General features: G+C 40.0%; 1 protein-coding gene across 1 annotated transcript in view; it reads left to right on the plus strand.

Moving 5' to 3' along the window:
• Positions 1–12,226, plus strand: part of F13A1 (coagulation factor XIII A chain) — a 157,496-nt gene extending 145,270 nt beyond the window's left edge. The window contains exons 14-15 of the mRNA XM_055322680.1: positions 3,689–3,825; positions 10,518–12,226. Coding sequence (XP_055178655.1) covers positions 3,689–3,825; positions 10,518–10,671 — 291 coding nt within the window. The 3' untranslated portion in view covers positions 10,672–12,226. The remainder of the gene's footprint in view (positions 1–3,688; positions 3,826–10,517) is intronic.
• Positions 12,227–27,754: the final 15,528 nt, after the last annotated feature.

The raw sequence follows: 27,754 nt of genomic DNA on the forward strand, positions 1-27,754 counted from the left end.
CAGTAACTCTCGTTCAAAAAAGAATCAAAATAGTGACTCATTATCGGGAAGTAGTATAAAAGACAAGAACTTGGTATGTCCATATTGGTGAATGCTGTTTAACTTGGAAAAGCATCATATTTCATATCAATACTTAAAACCAGATATTTTAAATGGGATACTGAAAACAATTAGGGCCATCAAACACGTGGAAGAGATTTTGATGTCATGAAGGATGACCCACACTTTAGTCTTTTGTCTGGCTCTTCTCTGGAGTATACAGAAAAGTTTCTTCCTGAACAAATCTTCTCTGGATTGCTCAAGGATCCCTCTATTTAACTTTTTATAAGACCGAGACAATCAGAAACAAAAGTACAATGATATGAATTATTTTTACAGCATTAAAGAGAAGGGAACAGTGCAGATTCCTTAAAGAATTGGATTTGGGCATTTTCATCACGATGGTCTTCTCCGCATTTGGCAGGTATCACAGCATGGGGCCTCACTTAAGTCAACACATACTGTGAAAATACTATGTGTACGTTCCATTTTCCTCAAAAGAAGGGAGGAAAATATCTCCACTTAATTTCCCTAAACAGAAAACAGTGATGTTAAAGGTTAGGCAGGCTTCTATACTTGGTTTGGTTTGAGTCTTTTGGGTTCATTATCATCTCAATAGTCAGGCAAGGGAAATTTACATTCTGGGTGCAGGAGATGCATGTCAGGAAAGGGAAACTGAGTCTTTGTCAACTGCAAAAGCAACACTCTACAACGTGAGAAGAGACCTCTCCTCTCAGCCCCCCAACTCTCCCCGGCCTCCTGCCCGCTCAGGATCGGGGAAGCCCGGGCAAGTATTTACATGCCCGTGGCAGCAGCTCGATGCAAAAATAACATCTAAACCGAAACTGGTTAGGCATGATGCATGAAGTTATGTGAGAAGGCTTAATCTTCAAATCATGGCCAGATCTAAAGCCCACTCATGAAGGGCTAAGCACAGGGCCAGCCTTTCAAACATTAAGTTTCCCCAGCAGTGTCAAAAGTGACCTGGAATCTTTCTGTTGAGCTAGTCTTGCCATATGGAAATGACTCTTCAGCTGGAGCCCATGGGTGGGAGGAGGTCCATCAATAGACCTTCGGACTCTGTAATGAATCCCCTAAAGCCATATGTGAGATGTGTATGGGTCTTGTATTTGTCACTGTATGTATCTGTGTTGGGGAAGGGTCAGTAGCTATTACTAGATTTTTTTTTTTTTTACGTATATATATAAAGGGCTTCTGTCCCTACTTGTAATAGCATTCCATGAAGACAGCAGATAATTCCAATATATTTCCCCCTCTGAAACTAAAGTGATCAGACTTTTTTTTACCAATAGCATCTCTGAAGCAGCCCCTACTTTCTCCATTTCAGACACTTTTTGCAAACATTATCTTATATTTTTAAAAATCTGAAAGTGTTCTGAAATTCTTTTCCAACTTAGGAAAAATACGTTGGCCACACTTGAGAATTAAACCAAGAGTACGGGGATCCCTGGGTGGCCCAGCGGTTTGGCGCCTGCCTTTGGCCCAGGGCGCGATCCTGGAGACCCGGGATCGAATCCTGCGTCGGGCTCCTGGTGCATGGAGCCTGCTTCTCCCTCTGCCTGTGTCTTGGCCTCTCTCTCTCTGTGACTATCATAAATAAATAAAAAAATATATATATTTAAACCAAGAGTACTCAGAGTATTCTAATAATGCACTTCTGTACTACTAACATCTATATCGATGGAGTCAGGACATCTGGGAAGAAAGTGAAAATTTCAGCCTTGTCTTCTAAAATGTTTTGTCTGCATCAAAGATTTTCAACTGGGGAGCAGTTTTCTAGGTTGGTTCCTAGAAATCAGCAGGAGTGCTTAAACTAAACTTATTATAGGCTCTGCCTGAGATTCTGAATTAATTGCTTGGGAGTGGGCCTAGACCTCCATGATTTTAAAGTTTCCCAGTGGGCTCTGTGTGCATGGAAGGCTGAAGATCACCGGTGAAGCACTGGACACACTGCTTGGCATACAATCCATGCTCTCTTGGTGACACCTGCTGCGGTCACCACCACGATCATTGTCTGCTCCACCCCTGATCCCTCTGACCCCTGTGCTGCCCCCATCCCACCCAGCAGACATTAATTTGAATGTAATAAACAAGGAGAATTGGCTGCAATTTTCATTTTTCTCATAGATTTTTAAAATCCCACAGACATAAATTTAGACACAAACTGTGCCTTAAAGGGTAAAGCCATAAAGATTTATTCTTTACTGTAATCCGTAAGTGAGAGTCTTTTTCTCTGGGAATTGTCCTTCCTCTTTGCCTCTGTTCATAAGAAAGGCTCACTTCCATCTGATTTTTTTCTACAGTATATCCTGCTTAAAGAAATACGGTATGGTAATGGCTGAGTTGTTACATGGGAAACTCAGTCAAGAAATTCCATAATTAAGCAGTTCATCTAATTTCACAAGTACTTATTTGCTGGGCACTGGCTAGATACGGGAGTTGAAAGTGCACAAAAATATAAGATGAGTAAAACAAACTACCTTGAGCCCTGCTATTCCAAACACAGTATGAGCTATCAAGTATGGAGCTTTTGCCTTGTGCCCTACAGTGTGTTTGTTGCTTTATATGCATTATCCCATTCTACCCTTTTCTTATGAGGTAAGAACTATTATTATTATCTAGTTCCCAAGTTATGTCAAGCTTATACAGATCCATCCAGCCAGCACACATAGCTCCAAAACAAACAACAACAAAAAAAAAAACCCATGGTCACGTGGCTGTTTTCCAGCTCATTGTGTGGTGTGGAGAAAGCATACCTACCATTCCTGGCACCTAGTATACACAGTCTAAAAGTAAATAATAATAGCATTTCACATTGATGACCCCATAGGAACGTCAGTCCAGTCTCTGAGACAGGAAACCTGAATCTCAAAAAAGTTGAGTAGGTCACCCAAGGTCCCACTACTAGTTAAGTGCTGAATTGACATTGAACTCTGGCCGCCTCATGAGATGCTTTGCCAAATACCCGATATTTCTGAGACTTGTCATAGATAAACTAGCCAACAAACAGCCTTACATTCTCCTGGACTCAGATGTAACTGCAGATGAGAAGTTTTTTTGTTTTTTTTTTTTTCCTGCCTATTTTAGTGTTCAGATTCCTTTTCTTCAAGTTGCACGGTGATACTCCCTCATTGGCCTAATGAGGGCCATACTTTTCTTTCTAGTGTGACTAAAAGTAAGAAGGCTCAGGTCCCCTGGAGCATTCTCTTCCTCTTGAACTCAGGAATCCCCCGTATCCAGGCAGAAAATTTGAGTCCTGTCCAGAAGCAGAGTTTGCCTGGCCACCCTCACCACGGAAATGTGTTGCTACACCAAATGCACTTCCACCTCCTGCTGATAAAGAGCAGCTGGTGGTCACGGCTATTAACCTGAGCTCTAATTAGGGTGGTTTTTATAATGAGGAAAAGAGTGTGATTCTAATTAGTAATTTTCCATCTTTGTCTCAATAGGTATCCCCCAGTCAAAGCAATCAGCTATCCTCATCACACTGGTTCTTTCGCCAAAAAATAACCATTCTGTTAAACCAGCAAAAGTGAAAATGGCTGAGGACACAGGAGAACAGAAAAGGTTTTATGCACTGCTAATGAGCTGCATTCTCCTCCCCCCCCCACCCCAACTTCTGTCTTAGGTCCGTGGTGCCAAGATGGTTGGTTCTGACATGGTGGTGACAGTTGAGTTCACCAATCCCCTGAAAGAAGCTCTGCGGAATGTGTGGATACACCTGGATGGTCCTGGAGTGATAAAGCCAATGAGGAAGATGTTCCGGTAAGGAACATCTCAGTGGGAACTGAGAAGGTGACAAGTGATGTGGGATTGTGAGAAGACTTAGTGTTCTCTGTCTTTTCCAAACTTACATCTAACACCCAATGAACATGTCTGTGAAGCTGCCGCCTTCTTATTGGCCATTTCTAGGAGTCCTAGGGTAAAAGTAAGGTTGGTTTGACTGGCACTTCCATCATTTAATCATTAAAACCACCTAATGAGGTAGGTACCATTATCTCCCTTTGGGTAGCAGAGGCTTGAGAGGTGGACTGGCTTGCCCCAAGTTTCACAGCTTACAAGAGAGAGGTATCCAGATTCAGACTCAGGGAAGCTGATTCAGAAACTCAGATTCAAGGGTGTCTGGGTGGCTCAGTCAGTTATGTGTCTGCCTTTGGCTCAGGTCATGATCCTAGGGTCCTGGGATGGAGCCCCAAGTCAAGATCCCCACTCAGCAGGGAGCCTGCTTCCAGGTCCTTTTCCCCCTCACTCATGCTTGTCTCTCTCTTATGCTCTCTCTCTCTCTTATGCTTGCTCTCTCATTCTCTCTCTCTCAAATAAATAAATAAAATCTTTTTTAAAAAAATAAAGGAAACTGAGTTCCAAGTATTCTACTGCACTATCTCCTCAGGTGTCAATTCTACTAATGTCCATGGAGTACCTACAATGTGTCAGGCAGTATGCTAAAAGATGTCCCTTATCAAGGACTTTCTCCCAGCCCCGCTTCCCAGATTTCCCTGACACAAGCTACAACTGTTGTTTTCAGTGGAATAAAGAGGAGCCTGGGGCACCCTGGGTGGCTCAGTGGTTTAGCACCACCTTCAGCCCAGGGCATGATCCTGGAGACCCAGGATCGAGTCCCACATCGGGGTCCCTGCATGAAGCCTGCTTCTCCCTCTGCCTGTGTCTCTGCTTCTCTCTCTCTCTCTCTGTTTCTCATGAATAAATAAATAAAATCTTTAAAAAAAAAAAAAAGAGAGGAGCCTAAAGACTTGCAAACTTGGTTCTCTATTTAGGGGACCAACGACTGCCTCAGGTTCTGTGATAATATGAATGAGACTGCTTCCTCCACACCTAGCGCCATCACATTGTGCCCTGCAGTTTCCTAGCTTCTGTGACTTCTACTGACAAAGAGTGTCACCCAGCAAGATAGCCCATTCCACAGTTAGGTAGCTCTCCTTGTTAGAAAACAATTCTACCTTTTTAAAAATATTTTTATTTATTCATGAGAGACAGAGAGAGAGAGGCAGAGACATAGGCAGAGGGAGAAGCAGGCTCCCCCCTGGGAGGAGGGAGCCCACTGTGGGACTTGATTCCAGGACCTGGGATTACAACCTGAGTCAAAGACAGATGCTCAACTGCTAAGCCACCCAGGCGTACCTTTTGATCCCACCCAGAGATCCTAATTCTGCCATTTGGATCAGCACAAGATAAAGCTCATCTCTTTTCCGTCTGGTGCCTTGCAAATGTTTGCAAACAACTGTCACATCTTCTCTATACCTCTCCTGACCTCTAATGTGTCTTTAGCTTCCCCTCCTCCCCCACATACTCTAGTTTGTCATTGCGCTCCTTAAAGTGTGACACCCAGAATGGATCCCAATCTTTGAGGCTTAATACTTTCATTTCTACCACAAATAAATCCCTGTCAGCATCAATCAATCTAGCATATTTCCTGTGGGGGTGAACTTCTGAAACATAGAAGGGGAGGTGGATGGGCTGCAGAAAATGCTGGATGACCAGCTATGTTAGGAATCTCCCTAATGCCCTTTCTGGAAGCTACCCCCTCTGAATCTGTGGGACCAGGCCAAAGCCTACTTCACCCCTTATGGGATGTCTTTAAAGAACAATTTGCCCACTAAGTGGTCTCTGCATTTCTTTCAAATTACAGTGCTCACAGCTTCTGCAATCCCATTGTCTAAGAGACTCCTGCTGCCAGTGAATACCATAAACAACAGAGAAAATAATTCGAGTGCTTTTTTAAAAATGCAAGCACAAAACATAACCCTTCCTGTGCTAATAGGAAAGTTGCAAAAAAAAAAAAAAAGAATTAAATTAGAAATCATCCTTAGTGAGAGGGAGAGGTCAGCAGTGATAGCCCTGCTTTCGTCATAAACGACAGCCTCACTCACCCCTTCTCGCACCTTCCCACTCGAATCAGATGCGAGAATCACTCAGGCAAAGTGAAACACGTTTCTTCTTCAAAACAACCCCCCGCTGCATCCAATTTTTCCTTCTCAAATGGTAACCCCAGAAGCCTCATCTGAGGGTATTGGAACCTCCTGCTACCTGTACACTTTGGCTGTGCCAAAAATCCCACCTTGATCACAAGCCAATGCATCAAAAGAGACAATCTGTGTTAGAAAAAAGGTTAGTCCTCACATGGTGCAATGGCCCACCATTTGGGAGGCATGGCGCTCCAAGTGGGTTGAGTGTACAGGGGCTTATTATTAATATCTGACTTTGGGATAGGGAGAATTGGAGGGAATCATGGAAAGGATGGAAGAGCCCAGTCCTTACATGGACACAAGGCAAATTCCCCGCCCACACTCTTCCTTAAGGTAGTTACGTCCAACACATTGGTCTATGTCAAATAGGTAACAGACAGAAAGTGAGGTTCTTTTAGAACCTCAGAAGAATCTCTTAGAAGAATCCAGATCCAGGGGGTGGACTTCTCCAGTACAAGGGGTAGCTTTATTTCTCGGAGACTGTCAAAAATTGGAAAGAACTTGAGAGAGAAAATATTTGCTATCTAGGGTGGGCTCAGGACTTTGACGATAACTACTACTTTCTCTGTCTCTCCTGACTCTAGCACACACATTCATATCCAAGACCTGAGCCAGCCAGCACCCACGTCCATATTGTCAGATAATTACAAGCATCCAGGGTACCCTTGGCTGCCAAGATCTGATCTCAGAGTGGCAGATCCATATAACAACTTGGACCCTTAAAAAGAGCAATTGTGTAGAAGCAGAATCATTCACAAGACTGAATTCCTTCCCAGGATACACATCTTGAATAGTCAAGGGACTTGCTACCCCCACATATTCACCCACAATCCTGCCAGGGCCCTAGAAGGCAAGGGGTATCAAATACAAAGCAGGGGGCCTGGAAAGAAGGAGCTAGAGAACAGAGAATTGAACTAGAAATGAGGAAAGCAGTGATGTTTCACTCCTTGTTCAGGGGATGAGCCAACTGTGCTCCGAGATGCTTTACCTTCCTGCCTTCTGCCACCACCTCCCACCTATCTCAGATGCTTGAATGTGCTGCCCCCACAGACTCTCAGCTTTCAAGTTTCTGCACTTGATAATTCCAGAACATCAAATAATTCATCTTCTAGATTCATTTATCTCTTTAAAAAATGATCAGGTTCAGTAAGTTATTCCAAGAGGAAAAGTTCCCCGACTTTGTGATTTTGTTTTAAATTTTGAGTTTCTCAAGTAGGACAGAAGCTGAGGGCTAGACACAGGGAGAACAACCCATAGATAGTTGCAGTTTATTGTAATAATAATCCCATTTGCCTGCATGCATTCAAGATGATAAATGGCCAGCATATCTTGATAGCTCAGCACATTAACTGAGAACCATTTATCACAACATCTATCCCCAGGCAAATAGGATTATTCCAATATCACTCCACTTAGCAATATGGGTGAGTGATTCTTTTCTCTTTCTGTACATATTTCTCTATAAGTCAATGCATACTTAGACATGCATGTATATCTTCACGCATGAGTATCCTTGTGTGATACTGTTGAGTAGACATCTATACACGTATGAGATGAATGTATGAATATCATTGTGGGGCCAAGTTTACGTGTAAGAGCCAATAACAAATGAAGCTCAGGGATTATAGTTTCTATTTGAAGTAGTCACCTGCATTACATGGCCCCAGGCCAGATTCTTAAGCAAGACAACTATTTTGCAAAGTGTTTCTGATTGATCACTTGGGGAAACCAGGGAAGAAAGAATGAATGGATCAGAGTAAAAATAACCCAGCTCTTGAGAAATAAATATCTTAAAACATGTATTCATGTTGAATTAATCACTGTAAATTAAGGACAGAGAATTGTTTCTCTGCAAACAGGCAGGAGGAACTTACATTCCTAGTTGCTTTGCAGAGAATTCAGGCAGAGGAAGCAACAACCACAAAGATGATTGTGGTGATAATCATAATTAGAGCAACAATGACAGTGATACATATCTAAACAACACTTGGCATTTGCTATATTTTACCAAGCTTCTAAATGCTGTACAAATAGTAATTCACCCCACGCTCTCCACAGTCTATTCAAAATTCTATAGTGTCTGTCTTTTATAGGTGAGGAAACCCATGGTGAGGTCAATGTTTTTCAAACCTTGAATCATAAAATCAATTTACTGAGTTTGAAAAATACCTATGTAGGTTATGTGTGTGTGTGCTTTTCACCCAATTTGACCTTTATATAATGGACAAAAATAATTTACAGAACCACATTTATAAAGAACAGAAGAAATTTATAAAGAAAAGAATTAGTAAGTACCAAATTAATGGAGACATTTAGACCAGCAGTGGCCGTGTCAATGTCTGGAGCAGTTCCACAGACAGGAGTCCCCAAGGCTTTAGATGCCTTTCCCAATTCACTGGGCATAGGTATAAGAGTTTGAAAGGGATTTCAATACAGTGTCTAGATTTCTAAGATTTGGGGCATTTCCCCTCCCTATCCCAGAGGACATACACCCATGGACAGATAAAATACATATTGTTTTAGCTCTATTTGAGGAAATTCTGGGTTCTAACTTTACATAGAATAGGTCAAGCACAGGTATATAGCCCTGTATTTCTCCCTGTACTTTGGCTGTTGTTTAAAGTAATGCGTGGGATGCCTGGGTGGCTCAGTGGTTGAGCATCTGCCTTCGGCTCAGCGTGTGATCCCAGGACCCAAAGATTGAGTCCCAAATTGGACTCCCTGCAAGGACCTTGATTCTCCCTCTGCCTATGTCTCTGTCTCTCTCTGTCTCTCATGAATAAATAAATAAAATCTCTAAAAATAAATAAATAAAAATAAGTAAAGTGATCTCTATGGCCCTGGCACCCAAAGACTGAGGGCTGTGAATCACTCCAGACTTTCTTTGGCAGTTCCCCTTCCTTGTAACCACTCCTAACAGCACCCCAGCCTGGAGCTTCAACACCCCCAGCTCCTTTGGTCCCTCAGTCCCTCCACAGTACTTGTAGGAAGTGCCCTCCACTAGGGATGTATTCACAGAATTCCTCTACACAGCATGTTCCTCATTTCTGAGCATGAACATAATCTTCATGTCCCCCAGCACATCTTTATTATTCCATGGTTGGGACATCAGGCTGTGACCATGGAAGATTCCATAAGCCTCCTTAGGATCTCATCTTCCTCGCTTGTAAATGAGGTACCTGGACTAAGTGATTCCTAAGTCCTTTCTAATTCTAATGAGCTGTGCCTCAACAATCCCATGAAAACAGGTCCCTTTCTGTCTCAGACACTCATTATGGTCTCCCTTCATCTACCTAATGCCCTCCCAGAGAAGCACTAGCCCAGCATCCTCTGCAAGGCCACCTAGCACATGCCCTCCCTGCAGATCAGAGAGCAGAGACCAGGAATCCTCCACAAACAACACTGCAAGAAGCTCTTAGTACTGAATAAAAGGGCATCCTGCTTATTAAAAAAAAAAAAAAAGCAAGCACAATGGCCAGAAAAGTCATCTTCATGGAGTCTATAGTGTGAAACACAGTATACAGTGATAGAAAGAGCATGGATTTGGGAATCAGAACTACCTGGGTCCAAATCTCATCTTTCCTGGTTCACAACTGCGTGATCTTAGAAAAACTCCTTCATTTGTTTATCCCTCCATTTTTCTTAACTATTCAGTGTCTCACATAATACCTGCCTCAAGGGACTATCATGCATGTAAAACTTGCGCGTAACTTCCTCTTGAAGCTTCCATAGAGTGATATATGTGAAGCACTCCAGAGAAGCCTTAATATCCCCAACCCTGATTGATCTCAGTCACTCAGTACGAGTCGGCTTGCCCATGAAGCTTAAGAAAACCTCAGAGCATAGGCTGCAGAGGAAGAGGAGAATACCAGAACCATTAAAGGCCAGTCCTGTTATCAGGATAGATATAAGTGAGTCGCAAAAAGGTGCATGGGCAAAGGGACCCAATTTGGTGGTTAAACAGGATTATGAATTATAGAACATGCAAATACTCCATCATTTGGCAGAAGATAGGGTTATGTTCCAGATCTTGGGCCTGGGAACAAGGTCTATCCCAAGGGGATTGGCAAGAACTAATTAGAATATCAGGACCTCAGGAAAGGCAGCTGGGGATTCAGATAGGAGTCTAATCCAGGAGGGAACCAGAGTGGCCCAAAATGAGCCAAGAGAGACGAGTCACATCCATGAGGCTACTGTGGAGGGTAGGGGACAAGCTAGACTTCAGTTGACTCATGGCTGGTGGAAGGCTCAGCCCAACTTCACCACACATCAGCTGCATCACATCTACTGGGTGGCCAGTAGTTGATGCATCCAAGTGGAAGGAACTGGCACATGTCTATTCTAACTACAATCAACTGAGAGAAAGAAAGCATGTGACTCAGGCAGGGGTTCTCACTGCTTCCTGATCAAGGTGGGGAATTGGATCTGCCTCTCTGGAGAGTAAAACCTTTCCTCTCCTTTCCATCCTTTCAGTGAAATCCAGCCCAGTGCCACCATACAATGGGAAGAAGTGTGTCGACCCTGGGTGTCTGGCCCTCGGAAACTGATAGCCAGCATGACGAGTGATTCCCTGAGACACGTGTATGGCGAGCTGAATTTGCAGATTCAGAGACGACCTTCTGCATAATTGCATAGGGGGGCTGAGTTGAACCTGGGCAGTGGGCTTCTTGTAGTCTTGGCCAAGGAAATTCTAATGCAAAAAATAGCTCTTGCTTTATCTTAGTTGTGAAGACCCAGCCAGGACTACACAGGGCCCCACAATGGAGATGCCACATATTTCAAAAACTACTTTTCAGTGTGACTATTCAACATGGAAGTTAGTTTTTAATCATTCCACCTTCCAAGGATTCTGAGCATTAGCTTTAATTAAGCTCTAATTAAGTTCTCATAGCTCATAAGAGTAAAAGTCATCATTTATCATCACAAATGGCTGCAGCTCCAAATATCAGAGGACTTTCCTTAACAAGGGGATTTGCTCAATACCTGGCCTCATGTAAAACAAGACTCTGATCTCCCACTCAGCCTTTTGGAGGTAATATACTCCCCAAAAGGGAGAGAAGCACATGACTTGGGCCCTAGAATTCTATTCCCCTTTTTTTGGAATCAGGGTCTATGCTCTAGGGTCAGAATATTTTTCCCAGGTATTGAGAACAACATCATTTTTCTTCTTGGCAAAGCCAGGGCAAGATCTTTCATCTTGCACCTGTGGCAAAGCAACTGCCTGCCAAATTTCACAGATTTACCTTGTGAGAAGATGTGGCCCCATATTAACAAATTGCATTTGTGGGAAACTTAATCACCTAAGAGGAGATAAGATAGCAGGTGCAATACTCAGATCTATTAAATAATGTAGTTTTATGGTGTGTTCTATAGGAGGTGTCACACTGTGGCCTGATCAGCAGGAACCAATATCCTTTACTTTAATACTTTTGGGGCCACAGGACTCAAAAGTAACAAGGCTGACATGGGACAGGAAAGATGAAGAATTAGTCTCTTTATTATTAGTGATTATACTTCATCTGTCTCTCTGGGATCCTCTCTTTCATACAATGATGCCAGCCCAGGTACCTTTTTAGAGATAGAAAAGCCCTGTGAGTTGGAGAATCTGGCAGATTTAGTAGCCAGACATGTGGAACGATGGGCGGCCACTAATTCCCTGTTGTCCTTCATATCACTCATGTTGAGACCTCAGCTCCAGACTCAGATACTAAAAGGTAATATGGACTCCATGGTGCAAGTAGCCAGTGCTAACACAGACAGGATGACAGAGGATGCTGACAAGGTTCCAACAGCCAAGGCTACCTGCTATTTGCAAGGCTGATTTATGATCAAAATTATCTATCGATATGCCTTGGGTATGATTCTTAGAGAAAACAAAAACAAAGTGGAAAAAGCTAGAATGGAATTTTCTGATATACATAACCACATTTCTAAGCCCTTGAGTTGGTTCTGGACACCAGGGATCCATGAGGGTGGGTGGTCACCTCCTTACGTGCATCATACTTAATTTCATTAAGTAATTAATAATTCCAGCATTTGCCAAGCCTTCCAATACTCAATTTTAAAATGAAATGCATTTTGCTATACTATTAAACTGGCTTAATGTAGTATATCCTTATTAACTAGAATGTAATCAAAGCTTCAAATAAAGTTAATGTGATTGTGTTTGCATCTGCATAGAAGTGAACACTTTTAATTTTTATTACAACACACTACCAAGCACAGGTGCTCAAGAAACCAGCCTTCCTTAGCAGTAGATGACCCACCCTGGCTAGGAAAGCAAGCATTTTCCCTTCAAAGGAAATGACTTTAATAGGTACTCATGCACAGTTAGCTATCCTCACTGCTCTCTTTACATTTTACTAACTACATTCATCAAAGGAGGAAGTGTATATATTTAGTTCAAAAACAGCTTCCAGAAACTGCAAGAGCTCTGTAGATACTTCATGAATGATCTCACAAATCATTATAGTTAATCAGTAGACCAACTAGCGTGGATACCTATCACAATGAAAATATTTTGTGGTCTTAGAACAGGGATGGAAAATACATGGCAAGTGTGTATGGGAGATCCTACATTCATGGCAATACCACTAAACAACTGCCGCTCAGATAGGGCCTCAGAATTCTCCTCAACACAGTACACCAGGCAGCTATTACCAACTGATTTAGAGTTGGCAACTCAAAATAAAACCTATTCATCATGCCTAAGAGCCAGCCCATCCCCTCTGACAGCTGGGATTCTACACTGTATAATAATGCTGTGGCTCTAAAAATCATTTTATCAGTGGTAACAAGTAATGAATCTCAGCACCAGGGACTCTGAATTCTAGTTTCTGCCTCTGCTTGTCCTCTATGGTTCTGAACAAATCTTTGTGTTTATAGCTTCGATGATCAAAGAAGGGTAATAATACTTACATTTCTACAAGATTCTTCTGGGGATATATGAAGCAAAACTTAACAACAACACATGCAAAACTATCTACAAAAGTATATAGATGATAGGTAGATAGATGACAGATAGAGATGGAAATAGATTTATGAATATGTATATACATATATTTTTTCCAAGTAATTTCACTTCATTAACCTTGTAAAAGAAGTAAAAGCAAACTTCCAGCTAGTTGATAAAGAACCTCAAAAGGTCTAGGAAGCCATGCATCATGGCAAATCAAGCTGTGGATGGGAGCCAGCAGTGAAATCAACCCTGAAATCTTTTGTCTCTCAAACTTTTTAAGAATATTGAATTAAAATCAACTTCAAGGCTCTTCATAAAGCTGCAGTATAACAACAAAAATATGTGCAAATTTATAATAAGAATATGAAAGGAAATGTAGTTGCCAGTCTTGTTGGCAAAGTCACAAAATTCCAGATATGAAGTCATCATTTATGAAAATCCTTCCAATATTAAGTTAATAGTCAACCAACCCAACCATCCATTCATTCATTTCTGTCTACCATCCATCCATCCTCCTACCAACTAGACAGCCAGATAGCCTTGCAACCACCTATCCACTCTTTATCCCATCCATCTATTGAATTATTCATGCATTAGTTAATTAATTAATTAATTGTGCAAGCATGAATTCAACAAGTATTTATTGAACATTAGGCATCATACTAGAGTCTAGGAATTCAACAATGAAAAGTCTTATGGTCCCTACCCAGAAAGAACTCACATCCAGAGGAGGCAACAGGATATATAAATAGATAAGGTACAAGGTGATAATATGTTAATAGAGGGATGCCCAGCATACCGTGGGAATAAAGGCAAAAAAAAAAAAAAAAAACCTGAAAAAGCCTCCCTTAGTATCTCCAATAATGGAAAAGAAATTTAAATTGAATCATGCAAAAGAGAGGAGGAAGTAAGATAGATATCATTTGACAAAAAAGAGCTCATGTAACAGCCTAGAGAAAAGAAAGAGCATGACCTTTCTGGAGAACTGCATGGCAAGATGGTCAGTGTCCAGCAAGAAGAGTCAGTGCTCTCCATATTCACCATAATGACTCATGAAGATCATTCATAAGGTATCTACAGAGATTTCAGTCACAGAAGTGCAGGTATGGGTCAGAGTTGGAGCACTTCCAAGAATGAGAATTTGTGCCTTCTGCCCTGCATTGTGGTGAAAGGCTAATTAGAAACTAATAAAAAATAAACTGGATCAGAATTAAAAACTATAGTGTGTGGGTCAAGGATGGAAGAGGCCAAGGGAGTATGGGGTGGAATGCCTAACTCAGGTCAGTGAGGAAGGTATAAGATTGGGACCGTGGCCACACTGGAGTCTAGGAATGGGATATGAAATGTAGATACAAGTAGATACAAAGTGAGAAAGGTAGCATGTCAAGGAGAGCTGTCCATTTCAAAGACTGATACAAGTATGTGACAATCTCCTTGAAGTTGAAATTTGAGCAACCAAGTAATTACCGTTCCCAGAGACTGATGAAGACTAGGATCTTATTCCTAGGGCCATTTTTATTTCTGTCTTGAAGGCAAAGCTCTCTCTCAGTACCCAAGAGAGTCAACTGCTTCTACAGACACTTCTTTCCACCTTAGGACAAATGTTTCCTTCCATTTTCAGCACTTTGACTCACTTGGACTCAGTTTTACCTTCTTAGTCTCGATAGAAGAATGAAAACAACACAACAAAGACATCTTTTGAGTGTATCTGTCAGAAATCACTCTATTAAAAACAAAAACATGAATAAATGAGAAGAAAAAACAAAGACCTCTGTTGCAGCAGGATGAGTAACTAGGAGTTGTGCTTACCTCAAGTGCCAGGAGTTACACTAAGCATTTTTTATCTCTAAAGACAATGGCCATTTTTAAAAAGATGCATGGTCAGCTTGCTACTGATACAATTAATGGGCTCCCATTAATTTTCACACTAATCATTGTTCTAGGGCTTAAGTAATTATCTAAGCAATGTTTCACCAGCCTGAAACTAATTCACAGATAAGGGGTCCTAATGACTATTTCCTATTAGTAAAAAGCAAGCACCTATAACACAAAAAGGATTCTTTCCTCTTCTTTTTGGTTTGAGCAAGTTTAGAAAGTGGAAAAATGTAGCATGAAAAAATAATTACAATCAGACTTAGAATTTGTTACCAAAAGGGCATAGATTATAGAATACTATTAAACTGTTGCCACCACTCCACCTTCCCACTCCTCAACTCTAGGCAGTCTCTGTGACTGCTTTGATTGAAGGAATGTGGTAGAGACAATGCTACCAGTTCTAAAGCCCAGGCCTTGAGAGACTGGTAGCTTTCCCTTCTTGTCTCTTCAAATCCTCTCCATAGAAAGCCTGAGCTTCCACGTAAAAGCTCAACTACTTTGAGACTGCCATCCTGGAAGAGCTACCTGTTAATGCTCTAGTTAACCATCGTAATGAAACGCAGCCTTCCACCAACCTCTACCAAGGCACCAGACATGATAATAAAGCCATCTTGGGCTCCCCAGTCAGCCATCCACTAGATGAGTACCACCACCATCAAGTGACTTCAGTCACTTAGAGCAAAAGAATGACTCTACCACACCTTGCCCAAATTCCTGACCCACCAAACCATGAGATATGATAAAATGGTTGTTGTTTTAAGTCACTAGATTTGAGGTTGTCTGCAATAGAGTAAGATAAAATCAGACTACTGAACCCAACAATCTCAGAAAGGAGAGCAATGTACTGATTAAGGCTCTTCTAGTTTTGAGGAAATGCTGTTTTTGAACTTCATCTTTTCTTTCCAAAAAAAATGTAGAATGATGTATAGTTTGTCATTACTCCATATATCTGAGGAGACTGAATATGTTTATTTCCAAGTCTGTGAGTTTAAGTTTGCCAGTTCCTTGAACTCTTCTTTGGTTTTCTGGGATCTTCATCAGCTTCATTGAGATTTGGTTAGATGTCATTAGGGGTAACTTGGAAATGGGAGAGAGAGCACAAGGAGAGAGGATGACACTGCTCTCTCACAGAGGCTTAGGAAATCGGGCCATTCCATTGAGAACCTCACAGCGATGTCAGATCCTCTACTACCCCACATACCCTGCCTCCCCATGAGTTGAAGTACTAGGGAACAGTCTGGTCATGAGCCTACATGACATCGTCTTCTACCTGAACATTCAAAAATGCCTTGATTTGCACATAGATATACCGTGATTTAGTTTTAACTATGTGAAACAAAATGGAATAAAGAAACTTACTTTTATATCAGTTTTACCTAAACTCAAAGTTTGTGGCCCCTATTACCTATAAGACCAATAATGGCCTGAAACCTGAAGTTTCCAGTTAAAAATGAGTCAAAACCTAGCCAATTGATGGCATTGACCCTAGAGAGCAGTCTTGCCCTCTAGAAATGTGTCCTCAGCACTTACCAGCGGTCATAATGAGTAGCCATCCTCTGCCCAACCTCTCATCTACAAGAGCCTTTATGCCACAGTGGGGTCCCATATTTTTAGCAGTCTTTTATCAAAGCATCCCAAACCCACAGAAGGCCCATATCCAGGGGTTTCTCCAAGATCCCCGACAGAAGGCACTGGGAGTTAGTCTCTGTTGAACCCTTGTTGCTCTTGCCTGTGCTCAGCAGCACTACACAACCTTCAGAAAGTGGAGAGCATCTGATTTGCCATTCTATTTGCCTTTTCCTCAAAAGAGAGCTTCCTAAGCTTAGCGGAATATGCCCTTATGTTACAAACTATGGCATTTAATAAGAATTCTGAATAGCTTCCTACCATAATGACATCTTTATTCTCCTGTTCTTAATGATATTCAGCATTTACTTTTTCTTTACTGTTTCTGGGGCTAGTTTCTACGGCTAACATTACCCATATTTCAAATACAGACATCTATATAATATGGGGATTTTCAAGTGAGAGGTTGACCCTCCCACCAAGTATTCCTCTACCCAAACCAGACCTGTCCAGGCTGAAGCACCCATGGTATTGCCCTGGTGCTGCCAAACTTGCTTTTGTGCACACTGCTTTTACTATAGGTACAAGGCCAAGCTCACAAGTATTATTCTTTTGTCTTGGCTATAACAATAAATTCAAAATATCTGGTTCTAAAAGAGGAATCTAATCATTAAAAGAAATGCTAGGTATCTCTAATAATATCCCAATTATCTTTATTGAGCATGTAATGCTAAAAAAACCAATATAGATCAACAAAGCGTTATTACTTATATAAAATTTTAAAATAGGTATAATAAAATAAAACCTCTCTCTATGATGAAAACCAATAGGCTTTCATGATATCCTCACTAGTAATGATAAGCAGAAAGTAACAGTTATTACCTGGGAAATGTTAAGCTAAAAAAAAAAGGGCCTGGGTTCACCTAAATAACCTAAATATTGAAAACATGATATAAAAGTGTTCTACTTGCACAATGTGTTTTCTTTAATCCTGGTTATCTCCTGGGATGCCTGGGTGGCTCAGTGGTTGAGCATCTGCCTTCAGCTCAGGGCATGATCCCAGGTCTGAGGTTTGAGTCTTGCATCAGGCTCCCTGTGAGGAGCCTGCTTCTCCCTCTGCCCATGTCTCTGCCTCTCTGTGTCTCTCATGAATAAAAAAATAAAACCTTTAAAAAAATCCTGGTTATCTCCTTAAAAATTTTAAAAATTTAAGCACAGCTGTGGTATCTATGTATTTTAACTAGTGCTAATGTTTTGTTCTGTTAGTGCTCTATACATGTAAAATAATAACACATGATGAAGTCCTGGCTGCGTATTGCTTTTCAAAAATTAATACATTAGATAATTAGGTATTCAAAAGGTTACCTTCACTGTTATTATTTTTTCATTAGTGTTATTACTAATAAAACATGCTGTTTAAACCCCACGGCACACCCATTCCTGTGCTGAATTGAGAAGCAGCAAAGTCCTGCCAAAAATAGAGATTGGTCTGGGGTGCTGCTGGCGAGAGTGTAGACTTTGAAACACTACTTGGCACTATCTACTAAATCTGAATACATGCTGTGACTCTCTGATTCAACTCCTAGGTGTATTTCTGACAGAAATATGTACATATATTTACCAAAAGATAGGAGTGTTCAAGAATGTTCATAGCCTTCAAAATAATAAAAAAAAAATTTTTTTCAGGAATCCAAGTAAGCCTTAAGTGGGTGCTCTGGCTTGAGATTTCTCACAAGGCAGCAATTAAGGTTAGCTAGGGCTATGGTGTCATCTGAAGGCTGCTTTCAGCTCATTCACAGGTTCTCTGCAGACCGGTGTGCTGAGAGCCTGAGTTCCTTGCCGGCTATGGGCTGGCGGCCTCTCTCAGTTCATTGTCCTTCCATCCCCTCCACAGGGCAGCTCACAACTTGACATCTGGGTCGCATCACAGTAAGGCAAGAGAGCAAGACAGAAGCCAAAAATTTTTTACAACCTATCCTCAGAAATGACACCCATCATTTTTGTCATATTCTGTTAAAAATGAGTCACTGAGTCCAGCCTACAGTCAAGAGAAAGGAATTACACAGGGCATGAATATCAGAAAGCAGGAATCAAATCAAATCATTGGGGCTATCTTAGTTATTCCTCAATGAAATTTGCATAAGAAAATTATTCTCAAAATACCAAGATGAAGCCATAGGTTCTTGCTACATGAGATTTTTTGTTTTATGTTCTCCTCCTTTCTAGGACTAAGAATTTGTCCATGTATACTAATTGAGTTCTAATTAAGTTTCTTGGGGCTCTTTCCCCCTTAACAGAAGACATCAAGCTTAAGGATTTACTTCATGAAAGACTGCCATCTGACCAGATCCAAATGAGCCTTTTGACCAACTAGTCTACTTTCTTAGCTAAGAAGGTAATAACTGGGTGCCAGAAAGAAGGAGTTGCTATTTTCACTTCCATACCACATAGATACAACTTAGTAAAGAACCTAGAAAACTAACAGTCTTCACCATTAATATTCAGGCTGCCTCAGCTGGAGTTCACTTCACTGTATATGAAAACCAATAAATGCAGCAGAGACTGTGAGGCAGACCATATGTTAACACGTAGAAAAATAATACCCTTTAATCTTAAAGTTGATTATCTCTTTTCATCTCTGCTGTGCCTTGGCATGGCTTCCCTGACAATTCATACCAAATGTTGAAGGAAGTTGTAGTATCTGGCTGACCCATCACGATGATTGCCTTTGCCAAAAATGACTAACAGTTTCAAATGATTAAAATAGATCCCATTTAGGCAAGCTTCCACTTTTCAACTTATAAAAGAAGGTCTGTGGTTCTGGTGTATACATCGCTATGTTTATGGTACAGGATAGTCTGTCAGTAAGCATCGTTGAATGAATGATCATAATGGCCACCTAATGGAGTAGGAAAAGAGTGTTACTCTCCTTGCTACTTATAGTTCAGGCTAACCCTGTCATTTTGGTTACTTTCATTCAAGCACTTCCCATATGCCACTAAAATCCCAAAGCTCTTTGTCTCTAGGCAATTTGTTTTCTTCTAGAGTTGGCCAAGCATTAAACCTAAATAATATAAAAGAGAATAGGGATCTGAATGCGATAAGAATGAGAACTCCATCATTGAACACAGCTCATTTGAACAAAGCCCATTGACTGGAAACAGAATATCCTGACTCATTCTAATCTGCATTATCCTAACCAAGTTTTCCCAGAACCCTATCTCCCATTTTCCCATGACAACCACCCTCAAGACAATAATCAGAGAGTCAGAAGTAGCCTTTTTCTCTACTCACATTCCTGCCAAGGTGATTGTAAACAGTTCCACAGATATTATTAATCACTTTAGAGCTCCTTAAATTGCTGAGACTGGGGTTCAGGATGAGGCTGGGTTTAGGAACATAGAGGTGAAGAGAACAGAAAGGAGGGAAGCTGAGCTTCCATTTTCTATCTCCAAACTGGGGGCCACGTGCTCATCTTCCCACAATACAGCTTCTCGCCATGGGCCAAACAACCACTCAGGTAGTGAGTCCTCAATCTGGACATGCTGAAGCAGGAGTTGGGCATCCGGTCCATCTGTTGGTTTTGGTTCCATAAGGTTCTGAACTAAACAAGAGAATGGATAATATGATTTATAAAATCATTTCCAAGTCTAAGGATCTATTATTATGAGACTGTGAGTTTTCTATAACACCTAACATATCCACATCAACATTCTGAGCTAAAACAACCAGTGTGTCATTCAGTCTTTCTATGACCGAGATGGCTGTCATGGATTGTGCTTGCAGCATGTGTCCAGAAACAAGAACTTTGTTACCTCTCTCATAACTCATAACTTGGGCTTCATGAGCGCACTCTTGTAACCAACTGTTTTTATCAGATAAGGATAATATGCTCTTGGACTGCTAGTAATGAAAATGGTAGAACTAGAAAAGACAAAGACTTCCCAGTTTATTAGCTGAGTTCCCAGGCTTTTTCCACAGCACCTGAGGCCCAATTTTAATGACAATAGCCTTCCAATTAACCATGGATATTAGTAAAAGCAAGTAAAATAAAAGAATAGAAACAAAGAGATATTAAGAACTCAGCAATTAATAAGAATCCAGCCTCCAAAAATATTAACTGCATCAGCAGGTTGAACGAGGTCAAATTTTCAAGAAATAGTACATACATATTGGAGGCATCAATTCATTGGAAAACACGTGGTACTTTGTGTTGCATAGACCCATTGCAAGCTAACCACTATCTGGAATATGAATAAGCTTTGAGATAGCTAGGAATGAGAACACGGATCTGGGAGGAAAAACTGTCAGGAAGCAAAACAGCTGAACAGTGTATGTTAAGATGGAGGCTGATCCTCCATCCAATTTGGCTGGGAAAGGGGGTCCTTTAACATGGAAAGTGATAGGGACCCTTAACTAGGAAGGGTAGGCTAGAGTGGTAAGCCAGAATGAACACAACAGTAAAGGACCTGAGAAGGATCTGAGCCCAACGGTGGGCACTACAAAATAGGGAGACAGGCATTGAGATACGAGAGCTACCAAATTATTGCCCACTTTACAGCTCTACATACACTTAATATTGCTCCTCCTTCCCTCCACACATGCCCTCCCAAGAATTAACAAATTTCCTCATTCTTTGGCCTAGGACCTTGGGAATCTCATTTTTCTTTATCCACCAGGGGTGGTAAAAAGTCTTCTACGGTGCAGAGCTGAGCTAGACTGTTAATTTTGAAGTCTCACCTTTACATCTATAACCCTACTAAAAGTCATAGAAAATTGAGATTGTCTGGTTTGTAAAAAAAAAAAAAAAAATAGCATTAAGGACCGATGATATAATTGCCACTTTCTGTGTGCTTCATCCTATGAGAACACAGGAAACCAGCCCTGGGAAGAGTGGTATTCGAGCTCCACTCTTGTGTCTGTCCCTTTGCCTCCCCTGAAGTAATTTTCAGGGAAAGAGGAAGCCTGTAATTCCAGATGCGGAGATGTCTCACTTAGAATGAAAAATAGATGTCCATTATTTCCAAATTCTTAGGGTGTTAAATGCATGAGAACTAAGCTTTCAGGGAAATCTGAATTAACAAAAATGATGCTGTGAGAAAAGAGAAATTTCTTATGTCTCCAAAGATGAAATGCTGACATTGTATCTCCTGATAGTAAATGCATTGGCACTAAGTCCTGAGAAAGGGCAGGAGGGGCTGAGCAGGCTGGAAACTGACCATGACTCAGTGCTGCCTCTTTTCATAGACTTCATCTCAGATTCTCAGTAGCTCTCTCCCTTTGCCTTCTCCTGGCCTCAGGGAGGATTCCCAGCATCGTTGCCTCCCCTGTGCATCCCTTCTCTACTTTGACTCATTTGTGTGTGCCTGTGAAAACCATTCGATTTTGGAATTCTAGGAAAGAATAATGAAAGTTAGATGCGTGACCTCATTGTGGCTACCTTTAAATGGATCCAAATTGAAATGTGGGCAGTGCTGAGCACAAAAGCAATATTAACTATAGATTTAGACACTAAGAAAGCTTAAGATAAGGACAATACCCTTTCTCTCTTAGAATGTTATGAGGTTTAAAAAAGAGGTAATATACATGCCAACAACAACATAGTAATAAGGACTGCTTAAAGTCAACATGGCAACCTCTCAAAAACAATGTTTTATGTGAAAGCTGCTTTCAGGATAATCAATTATTATACCTTTTAATCAAAGTTTAAGAGCTTCCAAAGTAATACTCCACATTGCATATGGCTGCATATCCACATAGAACAAAGATGAAACATTCATGAATAGCATAGATGCCAATTTAAAGGTTGTGGTTACGACTAGCAGAGATCGGAAAGAGGGACATAGAGAATTTCAGTCTGGGTTGTGGGTGCACAGATATTTCTGTATATTTGAAATATTATAATAAACAATTATTTTGAAATTTAAAAAATAACCTTTCTCTCTAAAGATGCAGTCACTATTAGAAGGACCTAATTTCACTGACTTTTATGATAATTTCCCTTTAATTCTACTACATTTAATTCTGTATCTTAAATATGAAGGAAAAGGAAGGATGTGAAAAAGATGAGTGAAAATCTATTTCAAAGTTACACGATAAAGATATGCTTTTTGATATCTCTTGATGGTCTAGGAAGCCTACTCTATCAACCAATAGTGATGATTTCATTACATTTTAGTTACTAGAAAGCAGTATTGTTTGAATCTTAAAAGGCTAACTCATCTACTCTTTGGTAAGTATTCATCTCAAGGACACTGCCACTAGCTACTAAGGCTTACAAATGCAAAGTTACACTTTCTGATTTGCAAAATAAAGTATCTTTCCTGCTGAATAACCTATGTCAGGCTTAATTAACCATTCTGTAAGGACATCCAGGTAGGATTAGCTAATTTATACAATTTGTCTAACTTCTCTGTTTTCCACATCATTTACATAATGCTTTATATGCAACAAGTTCTCAATTAAATGTAAATTGAATCTAATTTCATGTTCATTTGTTGAACAGGTTCATAATCTACATGAAAAAGACTGCTTACACTCACTTCCTTTACACCAACCTAAAAAAACATGCCTTTTTAGTTCTGTTTCTTCATATTCTTCCCAAAAGCTATAGACTTACTGAGAATAAAAACTGTTAAGGTCAGATTCTCATGGTGTCACAAAGCGACAGAGCCCAGGAAATATAAGATGAAGATTGAAGGTATCTGTATTTCCAGTGATGTGTGTGTACAGAGCAGAGACTCCCTTGCAGCCCCTGCCCAGGCGGACTAACCAGAAAAAGCTAACAAAACTTGAGCTGCTTCAGGCCCTTCCAAAGCCCTGGACGGGTCCTGGCTTCATTGTCACATGGTCATAAATATTGTAAAATTTAGGAACGATATTTTAACAACATTCAGTTAAATTAGCAGTTTTCCCTCTGTGGACTTACCCACAGGCCTTTTGCGGATGCATATAAGAGAAAGAGGAGTTGAGAATAGATTCATTCTGTATTTAGTTGGATACCTTTGCATGGTTCCCTTCCCTCTTGTGTACAGGGAAATTATCAACAGTTGTCTCAACCTAAGAATGACTTCTAGAAATATTGCTATCTCTTCCTCACAAAAGGTGCAGGGAATAGAAATATGCCGTGGTATCACTATGACTTAGGGTGCTCCTCACTGGAAGTATGTGGGAGAAACAAGGAGGGGGACACTTGACGGGATGAGCACTGGGTGTTATTCTGTATGTTGGTAAATTGAACACCAATAAAAATTAATTTATAAATAAAAAAAAAACACAAAAAAAAAAACAAGGTTTCAAATGTAAACAGCTGGAAGTTAGTCTGTGTACTTACAAACTGAAAGTTCACTTCTTATCAATACCGAATGAAAAAACCTCTTCTCTTAGATATACACTAAATAACACAGCATATGTAATTTTAAACATACCACATCTATTTTGAGAGAGAATAATATAAAATAAAATTTTGAATTTTTTTAGATTACATCACACAAGCAATTATGTCAGCACATGGACGGACTCACATGTTTATGCACCCCAAAGTATCAGCTCACATCTTAGCAAATTTGATGTGCCTAAACCTAATAAAACCTGGTAGTTCCAGATGAAATACCACGAAAATTTTCACTGTTGCAGTGAAACAGGCTGAAGAAACAAGTATTCCAGTGACAAACTCCCACATATATTCACCACTAAGTCATAATGTATGTCATAATGGTAATTTGACTACACAATTATACAACTAGGTATAACGTAGGAGTGATTTTAAAATGCATTCAAATTGCTCTTGTTCATGCCCTACTACCAGATAAATTTTGAGATATTTTCAAAATTCTAGATCATACTAAGATTCAAATGTGACTGGAAGGAAGAATTCTAGTGGGAGCCAAAATGTAAACTAAAAGAGAGAAGACTTGTAGAAGTTTCAAAATGTAAAAACCTTCTTCAAGCATTTTTATTTGCCTTGCTTCTTCAAATCATTCTTTCTTCTGGAACAATTTAAACAGAATGCCTTTAGGTGGGGCAAGCAAGGTGGGGGAGTGACAACCTCACAGCATGGGGCTTTACAACCTGGGCAAGATGAAGAGGGTACCCCATCTGGGGGGAATGATGGTAAAACAACACGGGTTCTCAGAGCCTGAATAGGGTGAGGGAGAGGTTTTCATAGAGTGGGATAATGACAGCAGTCAGGGAACTATACAGGATCAGAGCCCAAACAGGATGAGGAGCAGTCTTTATGGGAGGATGGCATCAGCCCAGGATGGACTTTTGTAGCTAGAACAGGTGTAGAACATGTCCATGTAATGGGAAGGTGGTTATATCAGCCAGCTGGCACAGGCCAGTGGAACACATACTAGGTAGGAAGGTAGCACGATGTAGATTGTCAAAGCCTCAAGTCAAGTAAGGAAGTCATCCTCATTAAAAAAAAAAAAAGGAAGTCATCCTCATTGGAGAGAGTGGTAGTGGCACCCCAAGACAGAATATTACAGCCCAAGCCAGGTAGGGGAAGTGTCTTTGTGGTGGGAGGCAAGGATGGATAGGGGCCAGTATTGGTGACAAGAGACTGGTAAGTAATTATATTGTAGATAGTTACAAAGGGAAAATATTATAATATATTCAATACTTTGTAGAATTGAATCAAAATAAGAAGTATTGGTGTGAACTCACATTTTTTATATAGATAGATGATAGATAATAGATAAATAGATGATAGATAATAGAGAAATGAATACACATATGCATATTACATTTGTAACATACATACTTATATTCTCTCATTCTGTTCACTGTTACCTTATAGCAATGAGACCACCTGACACTCACATCATGGTTTCTAAATACCATTTTCCACAGAAAGGCACCAAAACTTTTTGAAAAAAAGGCTAATTCTAAGAGTAGGACAGGGAAAATACAAGATAAGCCTGTGGCAGAAAGCCTTGTGGCAGAAAGTCAGGAAATACTCCAAGAATGGTAAAAATATGTAAATGGGCCATGAAAGCCAGCTTGAGGAGACAACTACTGATTAAAGCTGGCACAGTTTCAGCACTAAAATAATAGTAACAGATTATAACCAGTTGAATAAACAATATGTCCTTGCTAATGTAAATAAATAAACGAACAAAAGTATCTATCTTGCACCAACTCAAGAACATAAAAGGAAGAGTTTCACTGGAAAATAACCATTTAAACATAATGCTTAGGGAAATAAGCCAAACACAGAAGAACAAATACTATATGATACTATTTATATGCGGAATCTAAAATAGTCAAACTTGTGGGCGCCTGGGTGGCTCAATCAGTGGGTTAAGCATCTGACTTTTGATTTTGGCTCAGGTCATGATCTCAGGGTCATGGGCTCAAGTCCCTGCATCAGGCTCTGTGCTTAGTGAGGACTCTTCTTGAGATTCTCTCTCTCCCTCTTTTTCTGCCTCTCCCCATGCTCACGCTCTAAATAAATAAATAAATAAATAAATAAATAAATAAATAAAATCTTTTTTAAAATAATGTAAAATAAAACAAAATAGTAGAACTCATAAACATGGCAAGGCAGTTACCAAAGCCTGGGGGGAGAGGAAAACAGGGAAGTGGTAGTCAAAGGATTCAAAGTTTCAGGTATGCAAATTGAATAAGTCCTAGAGATCTCCTGTACAACATAGGACCTATAGTAAATAATGCTGTATTGTAGACTTACATACTTGTTAAGGGGGGTAGACCTTATGTTAAGTGATCTTAGCACACACACAATAATAGTAAATAAAGCAGATGGGAGGAAACTTTTGGAGGTGATGGGTGTGCTTATGGCATAGATTCTGGTGATGATTTGATGGGTGTATACTACCTCTAAACTCATCGAGTTATATACATTAAATATGCACAGTTTTTCGTATATAAATACTTCAATAAAATAATTTTTCTAATTTTTTAAAGAAAATAACCATTTGACAACCATCATAGTGCATTTAGTCAAGAAATATCAATGGGTACTAAAACTAGTGGGTGAAAGTTTGATAACAAACGGGATATTTAAATAGTCTCCCAAAATTTTCTCACAAAACATGTATTAATTATAAAAGGAAAAAAGTAACATTGGAGAAACTTGGAAGACATCATCTTAATCAAGTTATTGATACTAGCATCACCAATAATGGGGCAAATCAAAATCATTGCCACTTAACAATTCAATGAGACAAAAACAGCATGATTATTATGATACTGTTGCCATAAAACCATAATCTCAATGTAATCATGAAGGAATATTAGTATCTAAAGGATCACTTTCCAAAATAATTGGTTCATAATCATCAAAAGTGTCTAGATCATGAAAAACAAGGAGAGATTAAAGAACTTCTCTAGATTGAAAGACTGTAAAGACATGATCCTTTTACCATAGAAGACATGATTGAGATCATTGCAGAACTGGAATGGGGTCTGAACATTAGATAATAATGATATGTCAATATTAATTTTGTGATATTGATGGTTCTGTTGTAGTTATGTAGATAGATGCCTTTGTTCATAGGAAATGTATTCTAAAATGTTCAGGCAGTGGTGGGGCCTCATATCATCAACTTACATGGAAAAGCTTAGGGAAGGGAAATTTTTGCATTTTACTTCAAGTTTTCTTTTAAGTTTGAAATTATGTCAAACTACAAACAAAAATGTCAAAAACTCTTACATTATTATAATGGAAAAAACTGATAATCAATTTTAGGAATATAGGGAAAATAATAAGAATAGTCAAGAATATACAAACAATAAAATGACAACAAAAATAAATAAATAATATTATGAGAACCACTACACTCACAGCCAGGAAACAAAAATTTAAAAACAAAGATAAATAAAACTCAAATAGAAGATGATAGGAAGAGTAGCCCAGGTGGCTCAGTGGTTTAGCACTGCCTTTGGCCCAGGGCGGGATCCTGGAGACCCGGGATCGAGTCCCACGTCGGGCTCTCGGCATGGAGCCTGCTTCTCCCTCCACCTGTGTCTCTGCCTCTCGTTCTCTCTCTCTCTCTGTCTCATGAATAAATAAATAAAATCTTGAAAAAAAGATGATAGGAATAGTTAGTAATGCATGCAATTTTACAGTCAATGGATCATGTATGAAAGTCAGTGGCAGCTTCATTTGATGAATTTGTTGATTTCAATTTATATTATGATCTTTCCAAATGACATGTTATAATAAGAAACAATTTCATCAGACATTATTTATTTAAAAAGAAGTCTTGTCTTTGTCCTCAGCTCTTGGGAAATTATCTCTAAGTTTTGGGGTTTCCTGGATGGTAAGAGGGTCTTTCTTAGCTGGAGG

This window comes from Nyctereutes procyonoides, unplaced genomic scaffold, assembly GCF_905146905.1.
Source record: "Nyctereutes procyonoides isolate TBG_1078 unplaced genomic scaffold, NYPRO_anot_genome, whole genome shotgun sequence".
NCBI classification, from domain to species: domain Eukaryota; kingdom Metazoa; phylum Chordata; class Mammalia; order Carnivora; family Canidae; genus Nyctereutes; species Nyctereutes procyonoides.